Raw genomic sequence first — 20,271 nt, 5'->3', positions numbered from 1 at the left:
CCTCGCGATTGTTTGCCAGATGATGCTATGGCCTATTATGGGCTTCCCATCCACCGTCCCATAACTGCTCTTCGGCAGGTGCCTGGTGATTTTAGCAATTGGGGGCCAAGGAGGAAAGTGGGTTTCTGGCCTACCATCGCTCCCGAGGAAAATGTTTGGTATCAGGAGGTCCGAGCGAGAGATTTGGTCCGTTGGGATGACGTGGGTATCACCAAAACCATCGATCTATGCTTCTGTCTTCCCCATAATACCAACCCTGCATCGCTAGCCGCCGCTCTTTACTTCTAGAAGACCTCCAGTAATACATTCGATTTCTGGTTTGGGCAGATAAGCATAACTCTGTTGGATGTTCTTACCATCACGAGGTTGCCCATTGACTTTGACCCCTATGTGCATGGTCAGTTTGATGGCATTCAATTTCCTTTGAGAATGGATACGGCTGGTCGGGGGCATCACAGTAAATCCTACCCATTCTGGTGCGACTATTACTACACCCAGCATGACCACACAGGAGGTATCGCATTCCTAGAATTTTTGGATTTGCAAATTTATCTTTTGCACTTCTTCCAACAAACCTACTGGGCCCTGGAATTCTCTGACCATTGCTCTCTACAATGGTATTTGCGTTGGCCTTAGAAACCTGTATTGGGTGAGTTATATTGCTCCCTTTATAAAGCTGTAATGCACCCCTTCTATACCGACATTAGTGGCCCTTTCTGGATCCTTGCCTTTTGGCTGTAGATTTATTTCCCTCGCTTCCGTCGCAGTGATATTCCAAAGGATCCTCCAGTCGATTCCCTTTTGGGGAATTGGCTTTGCCGCAACGTAAGGTATCGAGCTCCACCCTACTCCGAGTGTTTTAGTTACTTGTACTTGCTAGAAGAGATGCCGGACCCAAAAATAGTCCTTTCTAGGTGATTCCCTCCTCCCCTTGATGATGGCTTTCTGCCCAGTGGACGGGATCATAGCGAAAGAGCCCTCCTGACCTTTCGTCGCGCCATCTCTTGCTTGGATATTCGTCTTGCCACCGACCGCGTAAGCTACGAGCTCTATGCCCCCAACCACTTCGCTTGCCAATTTGGGTTGGCCCAGTTGGTACCCTGGCCTCTAGTTGATTCTGCCAATTACTACACCTCTTGGCGGAGATTAGCCCCTCCTGGGTCTTCTCCCTTTCAAAGTTAGTTTACTTTGATAGTGATTCCCCCTAGGGTCAGAGTGCTGTACCCCCTCAACGATGTTGACGATGATTATGCTGATTGGTGGAAAAAAGTATCCGTGAACTGTTGGGATCTGCCATATGACGAACTCTTCGCCCTGATCTTTCGTGGCATGAGTAGTCCTGGTCCGGAGGACCGCTAGATTCTTGAACGCTTCTCTAACCCTACAACACAACCCCCGCGACCTATTCTACCTTCTCGCTCATTGTGTCCAGGGATAAAAATCCACGAGCCTGGAGCAACAGTAAGTTTTTGTCTTTCTTCACCATTCCTTTTCCTTGTCTTGATTTTCCCGCTCTTATTCCTGAGTGTGTTTTGTAGCGAACTACCCGGAGCAGGACAACCTCTGTTCAGGCCGGGAAACAAAAGGCAATAGCAGAGGAGACTCCTGAGGGAGAGTCTTCTCATGATGAAGATCCCGTTGAGGTAATTTGGTTAAGAACGATCCCAAACTTGTATATTTGCTGCTTCCCCCCTTTTTGAGTTGTGATTCTTTTCTCGTACAGGCCACTGCTGTCTTCGCTTGCAAACGTGATCGAGCTCAATTCGTCGAAGAGAGTTTGGAAGATAACGAACCTTTGGGAATGCGATTGGTAAACTCCGGCCCCGTCTTATCCTATTTAAATTTTAGAATCTGGGCAGGATCTTCACTATGTATCTTTTGACAGGTCCGTTAGAGGATTACTGATCCCTCTTACCTGAGTGAGGTTGGATCCTCAGCCACTGCAGAAGAGACAACTCTCTCGCTAGTTCAAGCATCAACTAGCCCAGTGGCGCCTCTTCCCTCTCCCACATCTACAGAGCATCCGCAAGGTCCTTCCATTCTAATAACGATCTCCGATGACGACTCCCCGGAGCATGAAAGCGTGGAAAGCCATTCTAAGGCTTTTGCTGCTTATGAGGAACTAATGATGACAGAGATTCCTGCGGCACTAGAGGTCCAAGAGGCAAATGAAGCGGGGCCTCTTCCTCTTGGTGACCATGTACTAGATATCGACCCGACAACTCGAGAAGTAAGCCACTGTAGGCCAATGCTTTCCATTTCCCTTTAGATCCAAACCTGCTCTCTGACATTTCTGAACCTGACCAGGATTCTGTTTGTACCGAGGAGGTGGTCCTTGAAGCCGAAGATCTGGCCAGCGGGACGTACATCCTAGGTTTGGGGGATGAGGCGAGCAGTGGTGGTCTCTTGATTTTTGAAATAGACGAGGCGAGCGTTGAGGCCGAAGGTTCTGCTGTCGGAGCTGCTCATTTCCAACACTCTACTGATGAACCTCTCATTGAATTTCCAGAGTCTCCCGCGGCTGAGATATCGGACCAAGCTTAGGGGGTTGTTGAGGGAAATTACGCTGAAGATGATATAATTGAGGAACCAATCGACCTTCTAGCATTGGTGACTTATGATCGTGCTGTGAATCCTCTGCCTCCTCCCACTAGGCTTGAAAAGCTAGCTATTGGATCATAATTCATATACATATTTGTCCCCTAAAACATGGAAATTACTTGTTCTAAAGTCCAAATTTAATGTTGACTAATCCAATTTCATTATTTCCCTAATCTTATACTTTTGGTTAAACTTTGTGTTTATTTATATATATTTATTTTGTTTTCCTTATCATGCTAGGAAATGATGGAGAAGAATGGAAATGCACTAAAAAGTCAACCTTAGAACATTTTCTTACTTCGGCTAGGAGAAAGTGAGCTAGACAAGGAAGAAGGAGCGGCCGCCTGAACAAATGAACTCCAAATAAGCTGAAACTCTGCAGATAAATTCTAGACATCCTAAGAAACATTTCTTATGAAGAGTGAAAGAGCCAGATAGAAGTGGAAGACCTTCAAACAATCAGTCCAATTTTCTGCAGAAGCAAAACTGGAAAACTGGACCCGTAAGGAGTCCAGTAGCATTTCCGACCCAACCACTATTCCAATATCTCTGAAATTCTAGAAGGATGATCTACACTCATAAAGGAACATTTGTTATGAAGAAGTCACGAGAAAAATCTGAACCTTTGGTGGAGAAATAATTGAAGGAATAAAGGGACAGAAACTGACCTAAAACCAGCTCAATATTCACATGTTCATGTTTCCTACCCACATGAAGAAAGCTAGATGTTTTTCTCTTTTTCCTTGGATATATTTTTGTACTCCATTCTCTTTAATAGACCATCATCACTTCCATGTTTCTGCACCTTCATGCTTTGCTTTCATTTCATCATTACCCCATCTTTTACTTATTTTACAAACCACTCCCATACTCCACTTTCATTATTTTTCTTTCTCTCATCATTTCACTCTTCTTTTTCTTCCCTATTTAAACACATTCTCCTCTCACTCTCAATCACCAATTTTCATCCCATTACATCTGATTTCTCTCTTCATCTCCTTCACAGAAACCTCTATCTCCACCTCCCAAAATCCAAACCCACAATACCCAATCTACTCCATCATCACCACCACAACTACCATCTTCCACCACCATAAACTTCATCACCACCACTCAAAGTTAGCCAAAGGAGCATCATATCTTCATCACCATTTCATTCATCATCACCATCAAGAAGTTCATTATCCATCCATTTCACCATCAAGGAGGATTCAAGGAGCATTGAAGGAGAAAAATGAAGGAGAAGCTACCCATTGATTTGTCAAGCTTCAACTAGTTCTTTCTTCCCTTAACTCTTTAATTTACCTTGATTTACTTTATAGATTTGATGCCAATTTGTATGATTATGAGTGAGTAGTTACTTTGTTGGGGCTAGGGTTGAAAGCCGTAGCCAAACTTGTATGAATTGATGTTTTAATTGACATTTGTTGTTATTTGTGATTTTCATCTTCATATGCTAATTCAAGAAGTGAATGCATTCATTCAAACTTAACTATTTTGAATGTGTTGTGTTTGCCATCTCATGAAAAAATGTTTAGGGAGTAGTTAACCTTGAACATTAATAGCATGATAGCATCCTCTATGTGCATGTGAGGGTAGTGAGTTAAAATCACCTAGATCTAGGATTGGTTTGCTTGCTTGATTATCTAAACTCAAATCTTTATGCATCTAGGAGCAAAGAATTGATATTTATCCGGTAATATAACTTGTTCTTGGGTAGTTAGTTTCGCACTTATCCGGTGGAAATTAATAAAATAAAAATAGTTTAAGCCTTTGTAGTCTTATCCGGATGCAAAGAGGGTAATTGGGAAATTAGAATAGCATCACTTGTATTTGAACTTCAATACTTGCAAGGGAGGTTAGTGGTAGACAATCCAACCCCTAACTTCATCCATTATATTACTAGTTTAGTTTAGAGTAATTTAGTTTACATTTGAGTATTTAATTTAATTTGGTTCACTACTCTATCCAACAAACAATTTCACTATCACCACAAGGCACATACTCACCATGAGCCTAGATTTCCTTGTGAATTTAGGTTTGTGATTGTACATTTGCATATTCTAGCTCTCCTTAGGTTAACACCCTAGCTAGTGAAAGGAATCCAATCCTCGTGGGTTCGACAACCTTTCTTAAATCCCTATACTATTACTTGTACCCCTTATACTTGAGGGTGGCTATTGAGGGTGGCTATTTGGCTAACACGAGCTCGAATCCTTAAGGAAACTCCTCCTACCGCAGCTGAACTAGGGGGGACAGAGCTTCGAAACCTTTTGGGACAGCGGCGGTTGGGGCCTGAAGAACTCCCCAGGATCTGGGAAGCCATTGTGTTCCTTGTCGAGAGCATGCGGTCAATCCAACTTAGCTCGACACTATAGAGAAGCTGTTGAAAGACCTTGACGTGGCCCGCGCTCGCCAATCTGCGGTGGAGGCTCAAGCTCGTGCGGCCCACGTGGTACGAAATAACCTCGCTAATTAGATGGAGACTCTTTGCAGCACCTTGAATGATCGGGCCACTCGCATGGGGGAGATAAGGCTCCAGAAGTTAGACTTAGAAGCCCATATCCGACATCTCCAAGCTCGTTTGGCCCATGTGAACAACGAGCTCAGTGCGGAGGAAGCCCAAATGGACGCTCCCCTGACTGCCTCCAAAGAATTGACTCGCCACTTGGCTCAAGCTGAAGAACGAGCCTTGTTGATTGAAAATGGGGCCCTTGCTGCAGGTCTCCAGGTTGAGGTGCTTTGTGTGAAGCTTGATTTTGTGGGCTGACCACTTTAGGCCTCTTATGATTTATAGTAGTGATTTCCTTACGCCCAATTGTAGTACAATATATATATATATATACAGATTTTATCCAGAGTGGAGCTCCGCTTTGAAAATTAACGTGTGAAGTTCGAGTTTTTGGTCACTTTCGGTCGCATATCCACATCTCGACCGTTTAGTTTTTAGGTACTAGTGTATAGATCGTCTCTGCAAATTTTCAGTCAAAATAATGATTGTTAAGGCATTGATAATTACCTTAAAGCTAGTACGGTTGAGGTTGACAGATTCAGTCCGTCCATTGGTTTAAGCGAGTTAGATACCTTAACGATCATCAATTTGGCTGAAAATTTGCAAAGATGATCTATACACTAGTACCTAAAAACTGAACGGTTGAGATGTGGATATGCGACCAAAAAGTGATCCAAAACTCAAACTTCACACATTAATTTCAAAGTGGAGCTCCGCTCTGGATAAATTTGCAGAGATGATCTATACATTAGTACCTAAAAACTGAACGGTCGAGATGTGGATATGCGACCGAAAAGTGATCCAAAACTCGAACTTCACACATTAATTTCAAAGTGGACCTCCGCTCATTACTGTTTAGTATCCTGTGGTTTGAGTCCAATATCGATTCAGTCCCTCGACTTTCAATTTCAGCAAAAACACCCCTGCATTATCAAATCTCATCTAGTAGGTCATTCTGTCAATAATCCGTCAATTAGAGCCGTTAACTAGCTGATGAGGCATGCCATGTTAGACAATGTGGGCCCCACCTATCAGGCGAAATTCCAAAATTGCCCCTGCCTCTCTCTCAGCTCTAGAAGAACTCGGCTTTGGCTCAAAACTCTGCATCTTGACATCTTCCCTTTGTTTATGCATAATTTTGCTTGAAATTATGTGTAAGTTCCTTCATCTCTTCCTCTTCACTCTTCATGCTCTTATTCGGCATCCCATTGGGACTAACATTCTGCCCCATATTTGGCCTATCGCCAACCTCAGTGCCATCTCCCCCCACCCCCGACTTCAACAGTTCCGACGACTCCACTAGCATAAACGACACTATCTCCAGAAACAAAACCATAATCATGGCCAGGATCACCGAAAGTGGGTTCCCGCTCTCGTCCATGGAGCTGAAATCTGGGGTCGGGTCCGGTATGGGAGAAAGGCTGGGGCTTTCGAGGAGGAGGCGACATCCCTCTAGTATCGATTTGGTCGTTCGTCGACCCTGGAGCCGGAATCGAAGCCTTGAAGCTTCGTGTTTTCCGGTTGTTCTTCAATGAATTCCGGCAATGGAATGATCTGCATGAGGTAAGGAAATTGATCCCCTCGTCATACTCTACGTGTTGGTGTACTTGGTTTTGATATTAATTGAGTTTTGATCGAGTTCCTGTTTTTGGGTGTTCTTGGCCTCCATCGGAGTTCACTATTCACGATCGCTGTTCTTAAGGTTCTGGGTTCGATTTCGAAGTCGATTCTTGCTCTAGATGTTATGTTGGTACTCGGGTACACCAGATTTCAGAATTTGGGAAGTGATGTGCAAAGGTAGGCGTTATCGAAGAGTAGCCGAATTTTGATTTCGGGTTAGGGGACATCTGCTCGGAGATTGTGTTCGTAACAACCCAAACTCAATCACCATAATTCATGCAATTGAGGTAAATCTCAGTTTTTCAACTCATTGTGTAGTGCTGTTGCTTTTGGAAGTAAAGGTTTAGCGGTGGGTTGGGGTTGCTGGGGCGAAGGGAGGAGGGGTTGTTGTAGGGAGGGAGGGCCTCGCGGCCATCGATTCTCCAACGGCGTGATGGAGTCGTCGATGTTGAAAGTCAAGGGACTGAATCAATGTTGGGCTCAAACCACAGGGTACTAAATAGTAATTTAGCCCTATATATATATATATATATATATATATTCTTCTTGTAGTACCGACGACATCTTTATTTCTTAACTAATATTTATCTTTTGGATCCACTTGCTGGCCCCAACTCAAAACTCTTGGTTTTATCTTCTTAATGAGTCTTTAACTTCGCATTAACTAACTGTTGAAAGTAGTTGTGAGAAGAAAATATTGAAAATGGAACAGTTACCTCCTCGAAAACAGTTCGGTTCTCCCACGCGCCAATAATCCCTTCTTTTCCGAGATTTAGGGCAACTTTAATCAAGATTTACTGACACTTAGTTTGACTCTTCGACTGTCCATCCAAGGGTGGAGAAGCTTTTCTGAGATTTAGAGCAACTTAATCAAGATTTACTGACACTTAGTTTGACTATTCTCTTCGACTGTCCATCCAAGGGTGGAGATGCTTTTCCAAGATTTAAAGCAACTTAATCAAGATTTACTGACACTTAGTTTGACTCTTCTCTTCGACTATCCATCCAAGGGTGGAGATTTGCATGCCCTGTTCCTATAAATAGGTGCATTTTGGGGATGGGAACGTTCACGCCAAAAACCTTCCTCTGAGTTTCAGATCCTCAACAATGGCCTTCCAATCTTTGCTTTTATTTCTCCTTCTTCACAAATCTTCCCCTCAGGAAATGGCCCTTAGCCTCTTAATTTTAGGCTTTATGGCTTAATGTCAAGCCTGGGTTAGGCCTTATGGCATAATCTCAGACAACCCCTTGTTTCGGCCACTTTGTGGTTCGTCTTTCCTCCTCTATTTCCTTCCTTCTGGACCTAGCCCATGTTGTGCCCTCCAGATGGAAGGGGCTTTGGTTATCACCTCCTTCTCCCCCTCTCTCTTCTTAACAGAATCTTGGAGGGATGAGAAGGGATGGACTCTTTGAAGGACTGGGTTCAAGCTACAGAATGACTACTCTCATACTTCACGTCCAACTAATGGTGGTTACCAAGGTTAAAGGAGGTGCATAGACTCAAGCCGATATTCGGTTCCTTCACTTTCTGGCCCTCTCGGAGATAATGGCACGACTCAACCCAACTTTGGATTCCAAAGCTGCTTCCAATTGAGGGAGCTTGGAGGCTCCATTTTTTTTCACTAGAGTCTCCCCTTCTCATGGATAATGGCATTGGCCAAGCCTATGTTGGATTCCTTTGCCGCTTCTATTTGAAGGGGGCGCGGGGGCTCCGTTCCTCTTATTTTTTCTTCCCTGAAGTCTGCCCCTCCTTGGGATAATAGCGTGGCTCAAACCGATGTTTAGTTCCTCAACTGCTTCCATTTGAAGAAAGATTCAGAAGATATCCGAAGATCCCTATTTTGTATTTTAGCCACTTTTGGTTTTGTAATGAATGTACTGCTTTTGGCCGCAAAGCCACTTTATGAATACAATAATATTTTCTTATCCTAATATTCAAATATCTGTGAGGAGCCAATAATTGTGTCTTGCAAGGCCCCCATAGTTGTATATTCAGGAGCTTTGAAAATAATATGAACTTTAAAATATGCTCCGCGTCAAAAAGAGCCTCGTGGCGAAGGTTTTGAGAAAATCCACACCTCGACCCTATTTTCCCTCGAAGGTGTTTTCTCTGAAAGAGAAGAGACAAAGCTCAAAAAAATTTCCGGAGCCGCTGACTTGGCTTAGTATAGTGTAGTGTCCCCCCCCCCCCCCCCCCCCCCATAGTGAAGAAATGATTATGGGCCTCAAAAATAGGACTTCATGAATGGGCTTCGCGAGTGTAGGAACACTAGAATTTCCCCCCATGTCTTATGTGAAGAAACTGTGTATGACTCCTCCGAGCCCCATGTCTTATGCAAAGAAACCGACTAATAAATTAATGTCTAAAAATATCTCAGCCACAAATCAAGATATAGTAAGTTCTTAATACTTTTCACAGGCTCATTTCGCTCGGAATTGACCTCTTGTCTGTACTCCATTTGCAGACTTCATGCAACTACTTTTTGTGGTGGATCTTTTGCGAAGCTTAGGAGGCGGAATTCGCTGTGCTCCAAAGTGTTTCGCTTAACTATTTCTGTGACGCCTGTGGGACTTTGGGATGCTTCGCGAACAAACAGGAGAGGCCTCCAAAATGATAGCTTATCCAGAAATTCTTTGAGGAGAAATCTTCTCAAGATATATCAGAGTAAGGAGAAATCTTCTCAAGATAGATCCGAGTGAGGAGAAATCTTTTCAAGGCAGATCCGAGTGAAGAGAAATCTTCTCAAGGCAGATCCCAGTGAAGAGAAATCTTCTCAAGGCAGATCCGAGTGAGGAGGAATCTCTTTGAGCTTGGTGAAAATATTCCTCGCGAAGACTTCGCTGGCTTTTTGGATCTACTCCACCTCAGTATTTCGACTCCTCAGTAATTTTTGGATCACACTAATGGAATCATGGTGGGTTTAAATGATGAATTGAATAAGTAGCTGAATTCAATAAAACATTGTGAATCAAGGTTTAGACATGCGGCCCAAGTATAGTGGCCTAGACACAAATTTTCTTTCAAATCCTTTGGCCAACCTTACTGAAATGGCTAGGTGGGGAAGGGCGAACAAGAGAGGCAGAATCCATTTTGGCATGAGTTACTCCTACATAGTGGTTTAGGCCTATTTGCACGCACTTCTGGATTCAAGAACCTATCATGAACGTTGTCCCCTTTCTAGACACTATTTCACATAGGCTATACTTACTAAGATGAGAAAGGTCATAAGTGTGAAGACAGTTCAACAAGTATTAATAAAAGCTGCCCTTAATCTTAAAGGACCTGAACTAGGCACCAATAAGGAGTTTAGGCCAATATTAACAAAAGAGACTTCACCTATTCCGTTATGATTCACAACCCCTTACCAACCTCAACTTCTTAATAGTGGTGTGATTTACATGGAGATTTTTCAATCCCCGGTAACGGTGCCAGAAATAAATAAGTGTTTCCACCATTCGCCTCCTCAGGAAAGAAAAGAACAAGGAGAAACAAAAATTAAGTGATGGGATCGATATGGGTTGTTGCAAGTGGGTGACTGATATGTAAACTTTCCAAGGATACTAGACTCTACAAGATCACGGGGGAGGCCATCTATGCTTCACTCCAAACTCCGATGTATCAAAATTTGTAGGGTAAAAATCCCTCCTGTGAGAGCTTGTAGGAAAAGAACAAAGATACTTCGCGTTAAAGAATTTGGAGGAATTTGGCTAGTGAGAGGGTTAATCTTGCCCCCCAAGTATCCTTGTTGGTTGGCGAAGCATGATTTTCAATTGCAATTTTGGAGATGATGGTGTACCAAGATCGGCTTTGTCGCCAATGACTATGTCAGACCATGGTATTTGTAGAATCAGCCACAGATTGGCCATTATAGACGACCACTTGCTGGTCTAAATTCTCCGTATCAAGAGCTTCAAAGGACTTGTACTTTTGCATATGATTTTTGGAACCAATAATCAAATTATAATTATCATCATACTCATCATATATTGGTTCCGCATCGAGATCATATTCAGAGTCACCAAAGAGTGGTGAATCGATATCTTCTTCAAAAATAGGCATATCAAATATTTGTTTGCCTTTATTTTCCTTCCAGGCATCATATTGAGACTCCTCTATGGACTGTTTAGTATCATAAACAAATTTCTTTTGCAAGAAATTTAGAGTTGGATAATTGTATACAAGAATTAACTTGTATTGATGATACTCGAATTTACATTCGCGAAGGACAAATTGGCCACTAGAATAATTACTTTGGCCATTCCTGCAATGTGGGTTGCAAATGTGTCTCCCCCATATGTCAAAGCCACTGCTTGACCTTGAAGAATATATGAAGAACTTCAAGTTGAATTGATTAATAAAGCCACAGATTGGCTTCTGTAGACCACAACTTAATTGATAATTAAGTTGGTCATGGCTTAATTGATTAACTCCACCATGACATCTAGCTTGGCCAAGGCTAAATTGACAATTGTAAGGTGGGCCCTGCCCTTGACCCTTTGCATGATCATGATGACATCCAGCCACCATATTCTATCTTGATTGATAATTGAGTGGGTCAAACTGACCATGCTCTTGACCCTTTGCATGGTCATGATGACGTCCAGTACTAGAGTCACAATTGAATTGATCATGAACTTGCTTCTTTTGATCAAAGGGATAATCATGGGCCATATCTTGCCCCCCATGCATCTGACCAGTAGCCACGTATTTGGCTTGATCAGTGGAGAAATTAGCTATTTGTTCAGAGACAATTTTCTTGTCAGAAGAACAATCTTGTTGATCCTCTTCTCCATATGCAGCCTCTGTGCAAGGCTGTGATTTACCAGTGGGCAAGCTGATTTCTTCTTCTACAACAGACTGATCTAGACGAAGGTTTTCGCCTTTAGATTGATCGCCTCTTATAGGCAATTCAATCTCGGAAACAGACTTTTTACTCTTAAACTTGCTAAAGATCGAGAAACTCACTACGGTTATTTTGTGAGAAGTGACTTGTTTGTCCTCGCCAATGACAATCACAAAGAATTGATCATATAACGCCTTGCTCTGCTGAGCGTTCCACTGAATTTGGCGGTCAATACTTGCAAGCTCCCTTTCTATCTCTTTTCCATATCTTTCGTTATTGTCCCCCCAGTATTATGACCTTTTCTTCAAAACTTGCATAATCTAGGATGGGAAGCGGAGCAAGCTTGTCAGCCTCAATGGTGCTATTGACCATCTTTTCACTATAGGAATTTCCTTTGGTAAAGATTTTCACCTGGCATCCCAATGATGGTGAATACAAAAAGACTTTGGTGTAGTCCTACCGGGCATGCCAAAATGTTTGGCTCCAGTTTTTTTGCAGCTGGTCAACCGTCTCTTTTCTGCCCGGGCGTGCCACCACGGTTTGGGTGCAGCCGTTGGGAGTGTCTCTTGACCTGACTTCTTTCAAGCTATTGTGAACGAGGAGAGCACCAACCTCGTCGCGGGATTCTTTGTGCCTCGTGGTGAGGACTTTTGCTAAGCTTCTTTAAGATCACACAATCGATACTCGACATCGTAGATCGAGCAGAGCGAAAATCACTGGGAAGTGGGAGAACTTGCTAAAGCGTGACTTTAGCTTGGCTGGTTTGCGAGGGCATTACCCTTGCTTGGTTGGTTCCGTAACCGTTGTGGTCGCGGTACTATAGTCGGCTCTCGAGGAGACTAGGACCGAAGCGTTTTGACAGAGGGTTTGGTGGTACTGACAGTAGGCTCTTGAGGATTCTGGGACTGGAGTGTGGTCACCGGTAAGAGAAGAAAATGGGTTGCTCTAGAGAGGCTTGGATAATCGTAGAGATTAATTCATGAATTGTGTGTGTGTTACTTCGTCGTAGCCTCTATATATAGGCTACCAAGCCATAGTGGTTGGCCTTAAACAAATCATGATGGGTTAAGCACTTATGGAATCATGGTAGGTTTAATGGAATTATGGAGCACTAATGAAATCATAGAGCACTAATGGAATCATGATAGGTTTAATGGAATTATGGTAGGTTTTCCAATGTTGGCCACCATGAAATGTAGTTGAATACTTCCCCACGTTTATGCCAAATTCCTTAATTGAATGGAGTATAAATATTCTTATGGGCGTGCATTTTCTTGCAGCTTGCATATTCTTCCATAATTCTGCAGGTAGGCTTTATTTAGTCTCTAAATAATATATTTCGAACTTGTCGACAATATATAGCTTGAGCCACTGACATGGCTCAATTTCTCCAAGACACGCCTTGTCAGGCCAAAAATGCTCATTTTGGGTTCAAATATAATGAAATTGCAGAATACAGGGGGGGACATAGAGCCTGAACCCTAGATTACAATAAGTATAAAGAGAACATCCTGAAATAATACTAGGACTCTCCACAAAATCTATGTATTCTAATAAGCACCAATTAGCAAAGAATGTACAAATGACTACTTCATTTGCTTGGACATACCGGAAAGATAACTCTATAACGGATAAGCATCATTACAAATAGCACAGCTTTCCCACTATGGTGCCTCACCGAAATAAATCCGGCGGCACTCAATTTCATCCTGCCACTAGGAGCTTGCATCCACTTGATCAAGCAAATAGTTCACCGCCTCGCTAGGCTAGACAAGGCACACTGAGTGTGCATACTGAGACTAAGCCCACGTCGCCCTACCAAATAATGGGAGGGACTTATTGCGAAAGACCGGTCAATTGAGCTTTGTCTAAAAATATCTTGCTTGACAATATATAACTATTCGAGTGCGCGCCTGTAAGTTTGAACCTGAAAACTTAAAGTAGGCTTGCTTCAGGTGTTGAGTTGGAGGCGCAATAAATTAGCCTTTTTTTTTTGTGGTACTGCCAATAAATTAGAATTACAACTAATTTTCCATGAGTCGAATTCACGACATCTCACTTACAAACGAGAGATTTATGCCACAAAACAAAATGGATAAATCAGCACAACATTTGGGTGGTGATACCACCACTCAATAGAGTGTTGCCATGTGTAATACACTATAACTATGGTTAACCATGGTGAATTTAATAATCAAGAAAGAGAAAAGTAATTGTGATGTGTTACATTTTAATTAGATGGTGATATCACCACAAAATTAATTGTGGTGAGTAAATTTGAATCCTATATGTTGGTATTGAAATTCTAAAATTAATGAATATTTGATGTTTCCATTAATTGCTTTTTGTCATTTACTTAAAATTAATGGATATTTTTGGTTTCTCCTTTGAAGTTTGCACCCACCACTTGATCGCATTTTTTTTGTTATGTCTTTGCATCAGACTTCGTGCATTTGTGATTAGCTTGTAGAAATACTAGTGGTGGCATGGCCGGAAGCCTTTTGCGGAGGTTTAATTTGTGTCTTGGGTTTTGGTGATGACAACATCGGGTTCTTTCTTTATTTAGAACTGTAGTTTTTTATTGGAGACGCAGCTCCAATATGGTCTTGAGAGTTGCAGCTCTAGCATGCAGCGCATGGTTTATGGAGACGCTTTTTAGGTCTTTAAAAAACGTTGCTCTGGTCTTCAACACTTGCGGTCGACAGAGAAAGCTGGGGGGATGAAACTAGGCAGCAGCCTCCACCAAGAGAGTTACATGCATGTGATACACATAGCCTAGGGGAAAGGAAATGCACTTACCATATTAATGCCTGGTATTATACAGTTGGGAGATCAACCAAGCATATTATATACGTTGAACAGAGGAAAGTGATCGAATCCTATTTCTTTATGAAGAGATATCGAGGGAATACCACAAAATGTCAACGTCATAACGAATTCATGATAGTACGTAGCTGATGACGGAAAAATGGATGATGTCTTTTGATATCAGCAGGTCTTATACGTCTTAAAACCTCTGTGAGTCTAGTAGCTAGTGCAATAAGGCTCATAATTTGGACCTTACAACATCGACATATATATCACAAGATTACCAGAGCCAGTCACTGCATTTGTATATATTGAGATCCCAAGGAATTTTCTAAGAAATTTACTTTAATTAGCATAGAAGCTAGAAACTAATAAACCACACCACGAAGACCATAGTTTCATCTCTGAAGATCTTTATTTTAATTAATTTGAGTAGCAGAATAAGAGGACAAAAAAATTAGTGTGATTCTTTGTAATTAACTAGGTCTTTTTATTTTTTTCCTTTCAAAAAAAAAAAACTAGGTCTTTTTTGTTTTTTTAACACAAATGAGCTAAACTTAACTAGTTAGAGTATCTTTAGCAATGCTAGCTATTTTTGAGTCAAATTTTAGCTAAAGTAGCTAAAAAATTATTTTAGCTAGCCACTTTAGAATTACATCTGCATCAATGCTCTCTATTTTAGCTAGTTTTAAATTTATATTATTTTTTAAATGAAGATTAAATAGTTTAAATGTATTTATAAATTACATAAAATAACTTAAAATGAATGTTTTAAATTATAGAGAGGCTCATCCCGCTCTCTATATTTAGGAGCGAGATATCTAAAAGTTATAATAGAGAGCCACTTAGGAGTCTGGTGCAGCTGCTAAAATAGATAAAAAGCTAAACATGGTCTCCAAAATAGCTAAGGAGTCAAAATAGAGTCTGCTAAAGATGTTCTTAGGGTATCTTTAAGAGCATCTTTAGCAGACTCTCTATCTTGGATCCTTAGTTATTTTAGAGAGCATGTGAGCATCCCCAACAGTAGAAGTTATTTTTTAGTTAAATTTAGCTAAAGTTAAGAAATATAGCTATTGATTTAACAATATTGCTCTAACAATAATAGCTATTTATAAGTAATATACTATATTTTATCGAATTGTAAAGTGACACGTGGACAAAAGATGAGAGAAAAATATAACTTTTGTTTTAGCTATTCTTGAAGTTATAGCTAAAGTTAAATTTCAATCAAGATTTAGCTAAAAATGAGGCTCTCTATTATTTTTGTAAATTTAAAATATTCCTTACAAGTTATTTTGTATAATTTATAAATAAATTTAAATTATTTTTTATTCATTTAATAAATAATATAAATTTAAAATTAGCTAAAATAGAGAGAATTGATACAAATGTATTTCTAAATTGGCTAGCCAAAATAACTTTTTAACTACTTTGGCTAAAATTTAACTAAAAAATGATTAGCATTACTAAAGATGCTCTTAATATATAGTTTACAAATTATCGGTTTGAATTACACTGTCAGTAGTTTTTTTTGGGGCAGGTTGCCAAATTGAATGACCGAACTGTTCTTCTACATGCCCCATTTTATTCTCTACCTTTCTTTCATCCAAAGGAGCACCCTGCTTTATTATCAAAATTGATGTATTCGTCATAAATCTCGAAGATACCAATGCTTCTCCTAGTGCTCCAAGCTCATCATAATCGTCGTCGTCGTAATCCATTGATGTTTCTTTGAAGGATAATGTCATTCCATGGCCTTTTCCCACTATGCACAGAGCATACGCCCCTTCCATGCTCCTTAATATATTGTGAATTTCTTCCCAACTACTTACTTGCTCTTCAAATAGTCGGATAGCGGAATTGTTCATAGTCTTAAGCCTGAACTCATCAATGCATAAGTCATCAAATTGGTTCTGCCTTTGAGTGCTTGCCATTTCCTCCAAAAAATTATCTTTGTCATCTAGTCTCGTCGGGTCTACTGTCGACGTTTTAGGCAAGGTAAGCCGAATAACCGTCAAGTGAATCCCAGAATGGCCAGCCATCCTCCATGCATATGTTAAGGCCTCTCGATCATCTGTCCCTCCAAGGAATAACATGACAATCTTATGTCTTCTAACTGCGCTCGCAGAGCCATCAAAATCATTGTTATAGTTACTAAATATTCTACATGCAGCAAGCCCACGATCCACAAAGACACATACAGAGCACGGCGAGTTTTCAATCACATTCTTATTGATGCCCAAGAAAGAAGGATTGGAATCCTCTAACGTCCCATCATCAATGTTAGATTTCTTGTGGAATGGGATGATTACAAGGTTAACATTCTTATCCTCAGCTAGGGTGCATATGTCCTCATGCATGGTGTTGTAGGCAGACACTACTGTGAGTGTTTGTACAGAGACATTTTCTCTCTGCAACGCATAGGTTTCAAACGGATTGGAGGCAGAGTTAGATTGTTCCTCCTCGTGGCGATGTTTGCTGGACTTGCAAGCGTCATGCACAATGAGCATGGCCGAGGCATGGCCGGTAAGTTCCACTAGTTGGACGGCAAATACATGGATTGGGGATTGTTCTAATGGATTAGAAGCCTCAATAAGCTCAATCATGCCAGATGTGTTGTTTAAAGTGTGAGTGCATGCAAGGATCCGAAAATCTTTGTCGGTTCCAACACTCTGTATGTTTTTGAGTTTGTATAGGCGGGAACGCTTGCTGGACTTGTAAGAGAAGGCTAGGAAGGGTCCAACGGGAACTGTGATCCCCCAAACCACTACTAGCATTATCGCAAACATTTGCTGATCCAAGACCTGCATACACATAAAGAATTTCAAAAAGCATTCATATATGGCTTGATTTCTATATATATAGTCTAAATATAAAGCCAAAACGTGAATTTTGGTAAACATTCAAAACTTCAACGTTGTTTTTTTTTTTATCATTATTATTTTTGAACATGTATCACTCAAAAAAAAAAAATTATATATAAAAGGCAAAATGGTAAATAACAAAATCAATAAATAATTAAAATTATGTACACCACTCCCACAGTCCCACTTACCCACTTTTCTTATCTTTCTTTTTCTTAGTTATTTCTTCTCTTATTTTTGTTGTTGGGAGTACACATAGGTTTGTCAATCACTTTGTAGAATATAGCAAGTCTATCTATGTGATTAAAAACTTGTGCCAACATATTACCTTTTTGTTATCTTATAACATTAATTGTATATCTAAAAAGCAAGCCGATGAAAATCCAGTAATAGAAAAAATGTCACAATATATGTTTGCATCAATACGAATGACATTTACGTGTATGAGCAACTCTTCTTCCAAAACAATATTTGCATCCGCATAATGCGGCCAGGAAAGTTAGTTAATTATATCATGAAAATGCTAATTAATTAGTTTATACTCAAGTTAATGGTACTCGGCTAGCTACAACTAAACAAGTTAATGGTACTTGGCTGACAAGCTAGCTAGCTAGTTTTTGTACATACCTTTAGATCTCGAGCAGAGCTAAGTATAATGAGTGCCAATAAGCCTTTGGTGTTCATGAGGACTCCAAGAACCATACTATCTCGAAGTGTAATTTTGTTGATTAAGGCTGCGATAGAAGTGCCAACAATTTTAGCTGTAAAAGCCAGAGCGACAGCCACCATGACATCGAACTCGGTAGTTCCATTTGGTTTTCCTTTCTCTGCATATAATATCCGATCAACATTGAACCTTAGCCCAACCACCAAGTAGAAGAGAGGCATCATTATGCTGGACACAAAGTTGCCAATCCTCTCTACAAGAAAGCTTTTGATCTCTAGTTCCCTAGGCATAATAGCTCCCAATACAAAAGCTCCCACTATAGAATGCGCACCACATGCATCGGTTATGAATCCACATATCACAATCCAGGTTAGAATGAAGCAGACATGGAGCTCATTGTAGCTGTCCTTTTTTGTTGTGCACTGGAATATCCAGGAGAGAGCTGGGCGAACTAGAAATACAAAGATTGCTATGAAAGCCGAGGTCAACCCCACCGACCACCAATTAATACTAACAAAAGCCATTGCCAGCATAAAAAGAAACCCTGAGAACAAGTCGGAGATAACGGCTGCAGACAAGGCAAGTCGTCCAATATCAGAGTGGAGGAGCTTGAGGTTTGCAAGAATTCGAGCGAGATCGGCGAAATTGGTGGTGGCAAGGGTAATGCCCCAAAACAAAGGTCCTTGTATCCATAAACGTTCCTGCTCGTCCTCCTTCAAAACTTTACTTTTTTGATTCCGCAGTACATAGTAATGCAAGGACCAGCCGACGGGTACAGAAACAACAATGCCAGCAACAGCAATGCTAAGAGCCTTCTTCCCGGTGCGTATTACTGGTCTGAAATCAAGCTCTATGCCAAGCAGGAACATGTAGTAAACCAAGCCCAAGTTTGCTACAGTCTCTAAGGTCAACAAGTTGTTGAAAGAAAGTGCGAATTTACTTATAATAGGATGACCCCCGATAGCAGTTGGACCCAGTAGAACGCCAGCCTACATACAAAAATTAACCAATGCATGCATGCATGCTCCATAAATCAATCACAAATTTATTTGTTATATATTCTCAATTGTTATGTAATTAAATATAAGTAGAAATTATGTAATTAACAGCACTCACAAGAATATCAGCTACAATGCGTGGTTGGCGCAAGGGTCTCAGGAAGAACACGAGAACGTGATTAATGAACAAGATGAGAAACAGATGAATGACAAGTACATGAAGAGAATCTAGCAAAGGGTTTTCAGCTTTCCACAACCCATCTGTATCGATTCTATTTTTAAAGTAACATACAGTCACATTATCGTTTGTGTCCATCTGCAGAGTATATCCTTTCTTTTTCATTTCTGATTCTGACATCGAAGAATTCATTGAAGTCATATTGCTTCTTTCTTCGATCGCTTCTAGATGAATTTATTGTTAAGGCACCTTCGAATCGCGTCTTCTTTCTTCTCAATCTTCTTCTTTCCTCGCGGTTTAAATCCCATGAAGTACAAAATCCTCTTTCCAAGGCAATAAAGAGATTAAAAATAATGACTGTAAAAAAATTGAATCTAGCAAAGGAAAAAGAAATCAAGGATATGCAGGAAGCGAGAGGGATCTAAAAGGTAGGTTAGTTGTAATGCAGTTGTAATGTGCTATCTTGAGTTGGCATTCCGTTCATTCAGTTTTAATCCAAACTGCCCATTTTTTTATTAGAAAAATTACCCAAATTCTCCATGAAAGTTATATATAGGACTGTTCATTAGTATCTTGACTTAAATGAAAAAACTAATCTAGCAAATAAATAAAATCATAAAAATAAAAAACTTCTGCTAACCATGTACCTAACTATTTTCTCTTCTTAATCAAGCAATTAAAAAAAGCTATCAAAATCTTCATATTGAAGGAGATTCTCAATATAGCATCAATGGGAGAATGCATGGAGGCTCTTCAGAGAATCAAATTCTTGATCAAGGTGATCATAAACTTATCAACAACGTGTACTCAAGTCAAGTTTCAACGTACCCTTAGGCCTCGTTTGGTTCCCAGATTTGAGCAATACACATACTAACGTAGTTTCTAAAAATATTTCTATACTTCGTACTTTTAAATGAGCCTTGTTTAATTTTGATCTAATACTTTTAAATTCAAAAGTATTATATACATACTGTATATACATATTTTTTTATATACTTTTTTTTTACCGAAAGCATATTATTGAAGGGATACAAATTCATATTTTAAAATTTTAAAATTAATTAAAATGCTTTGTTTAATTTTTCAGTAAATTAACTATTGCATGAACTTGACTAAATAATAGACGTATGTATTTTTCTTGTATTGTATGTGCACGTTTCCATAGTTTACTAACTATAC

The 20,271-nt window shown here is 40.3% G+C and overlaps 1 protein-coding gene across 1 annotated transcript; it reads right to left on the bottom strand.

Moving 5' to 3' along the window:
• Positions 1 to 10,559: 10,559 nt before the first annotated feature.
• On the bottom strand, positions 10,560 to 19,403 carry LOC112178092 (cation/H(+) antiporter 15). Its single transcript, XM_024316301.2, has 4 exons — positions 19,033 to 19,403; positions 17,877 to 18,905; positions 15,981 to 17,189; positions 10,560 to 10,853 (listed from the first exon to the last, which is right to left on the bottom strand). The coding sequence occupies exons 1-4, from the start codon at positions 19,291 to 19,293 to the stop codon at positions 10,560 to 10,562; spliced, it is 2,793 nt and encodes a 930-aa protein (XP_024172069.2). The 5' UTR covers positions 19,294 to 19,403.
• Positions 19,404 to 20,271: the final 868 nt, after the last annotated feature.

The sequence above is a fragment of the Rosa chinensis genome, chromosome 7 (assembly GCF_002994745.2).
Source record: "Rosa chinensis cultivar Old Blush chromosome 7, RchiOBHm-V2, whole genome shotgun sequence".
Taxonomy (NCBI): Eukaryota; Viridiplantae; Streptophyta; class Magnoliopsida; order Rosales; family Rosaceae; genus Rosa; species Rosa chinensis.
Note: the sequence above shows the minus strand (reverse complement) of the source record. Positions and strands in the feature narration are given on the sequence as shown.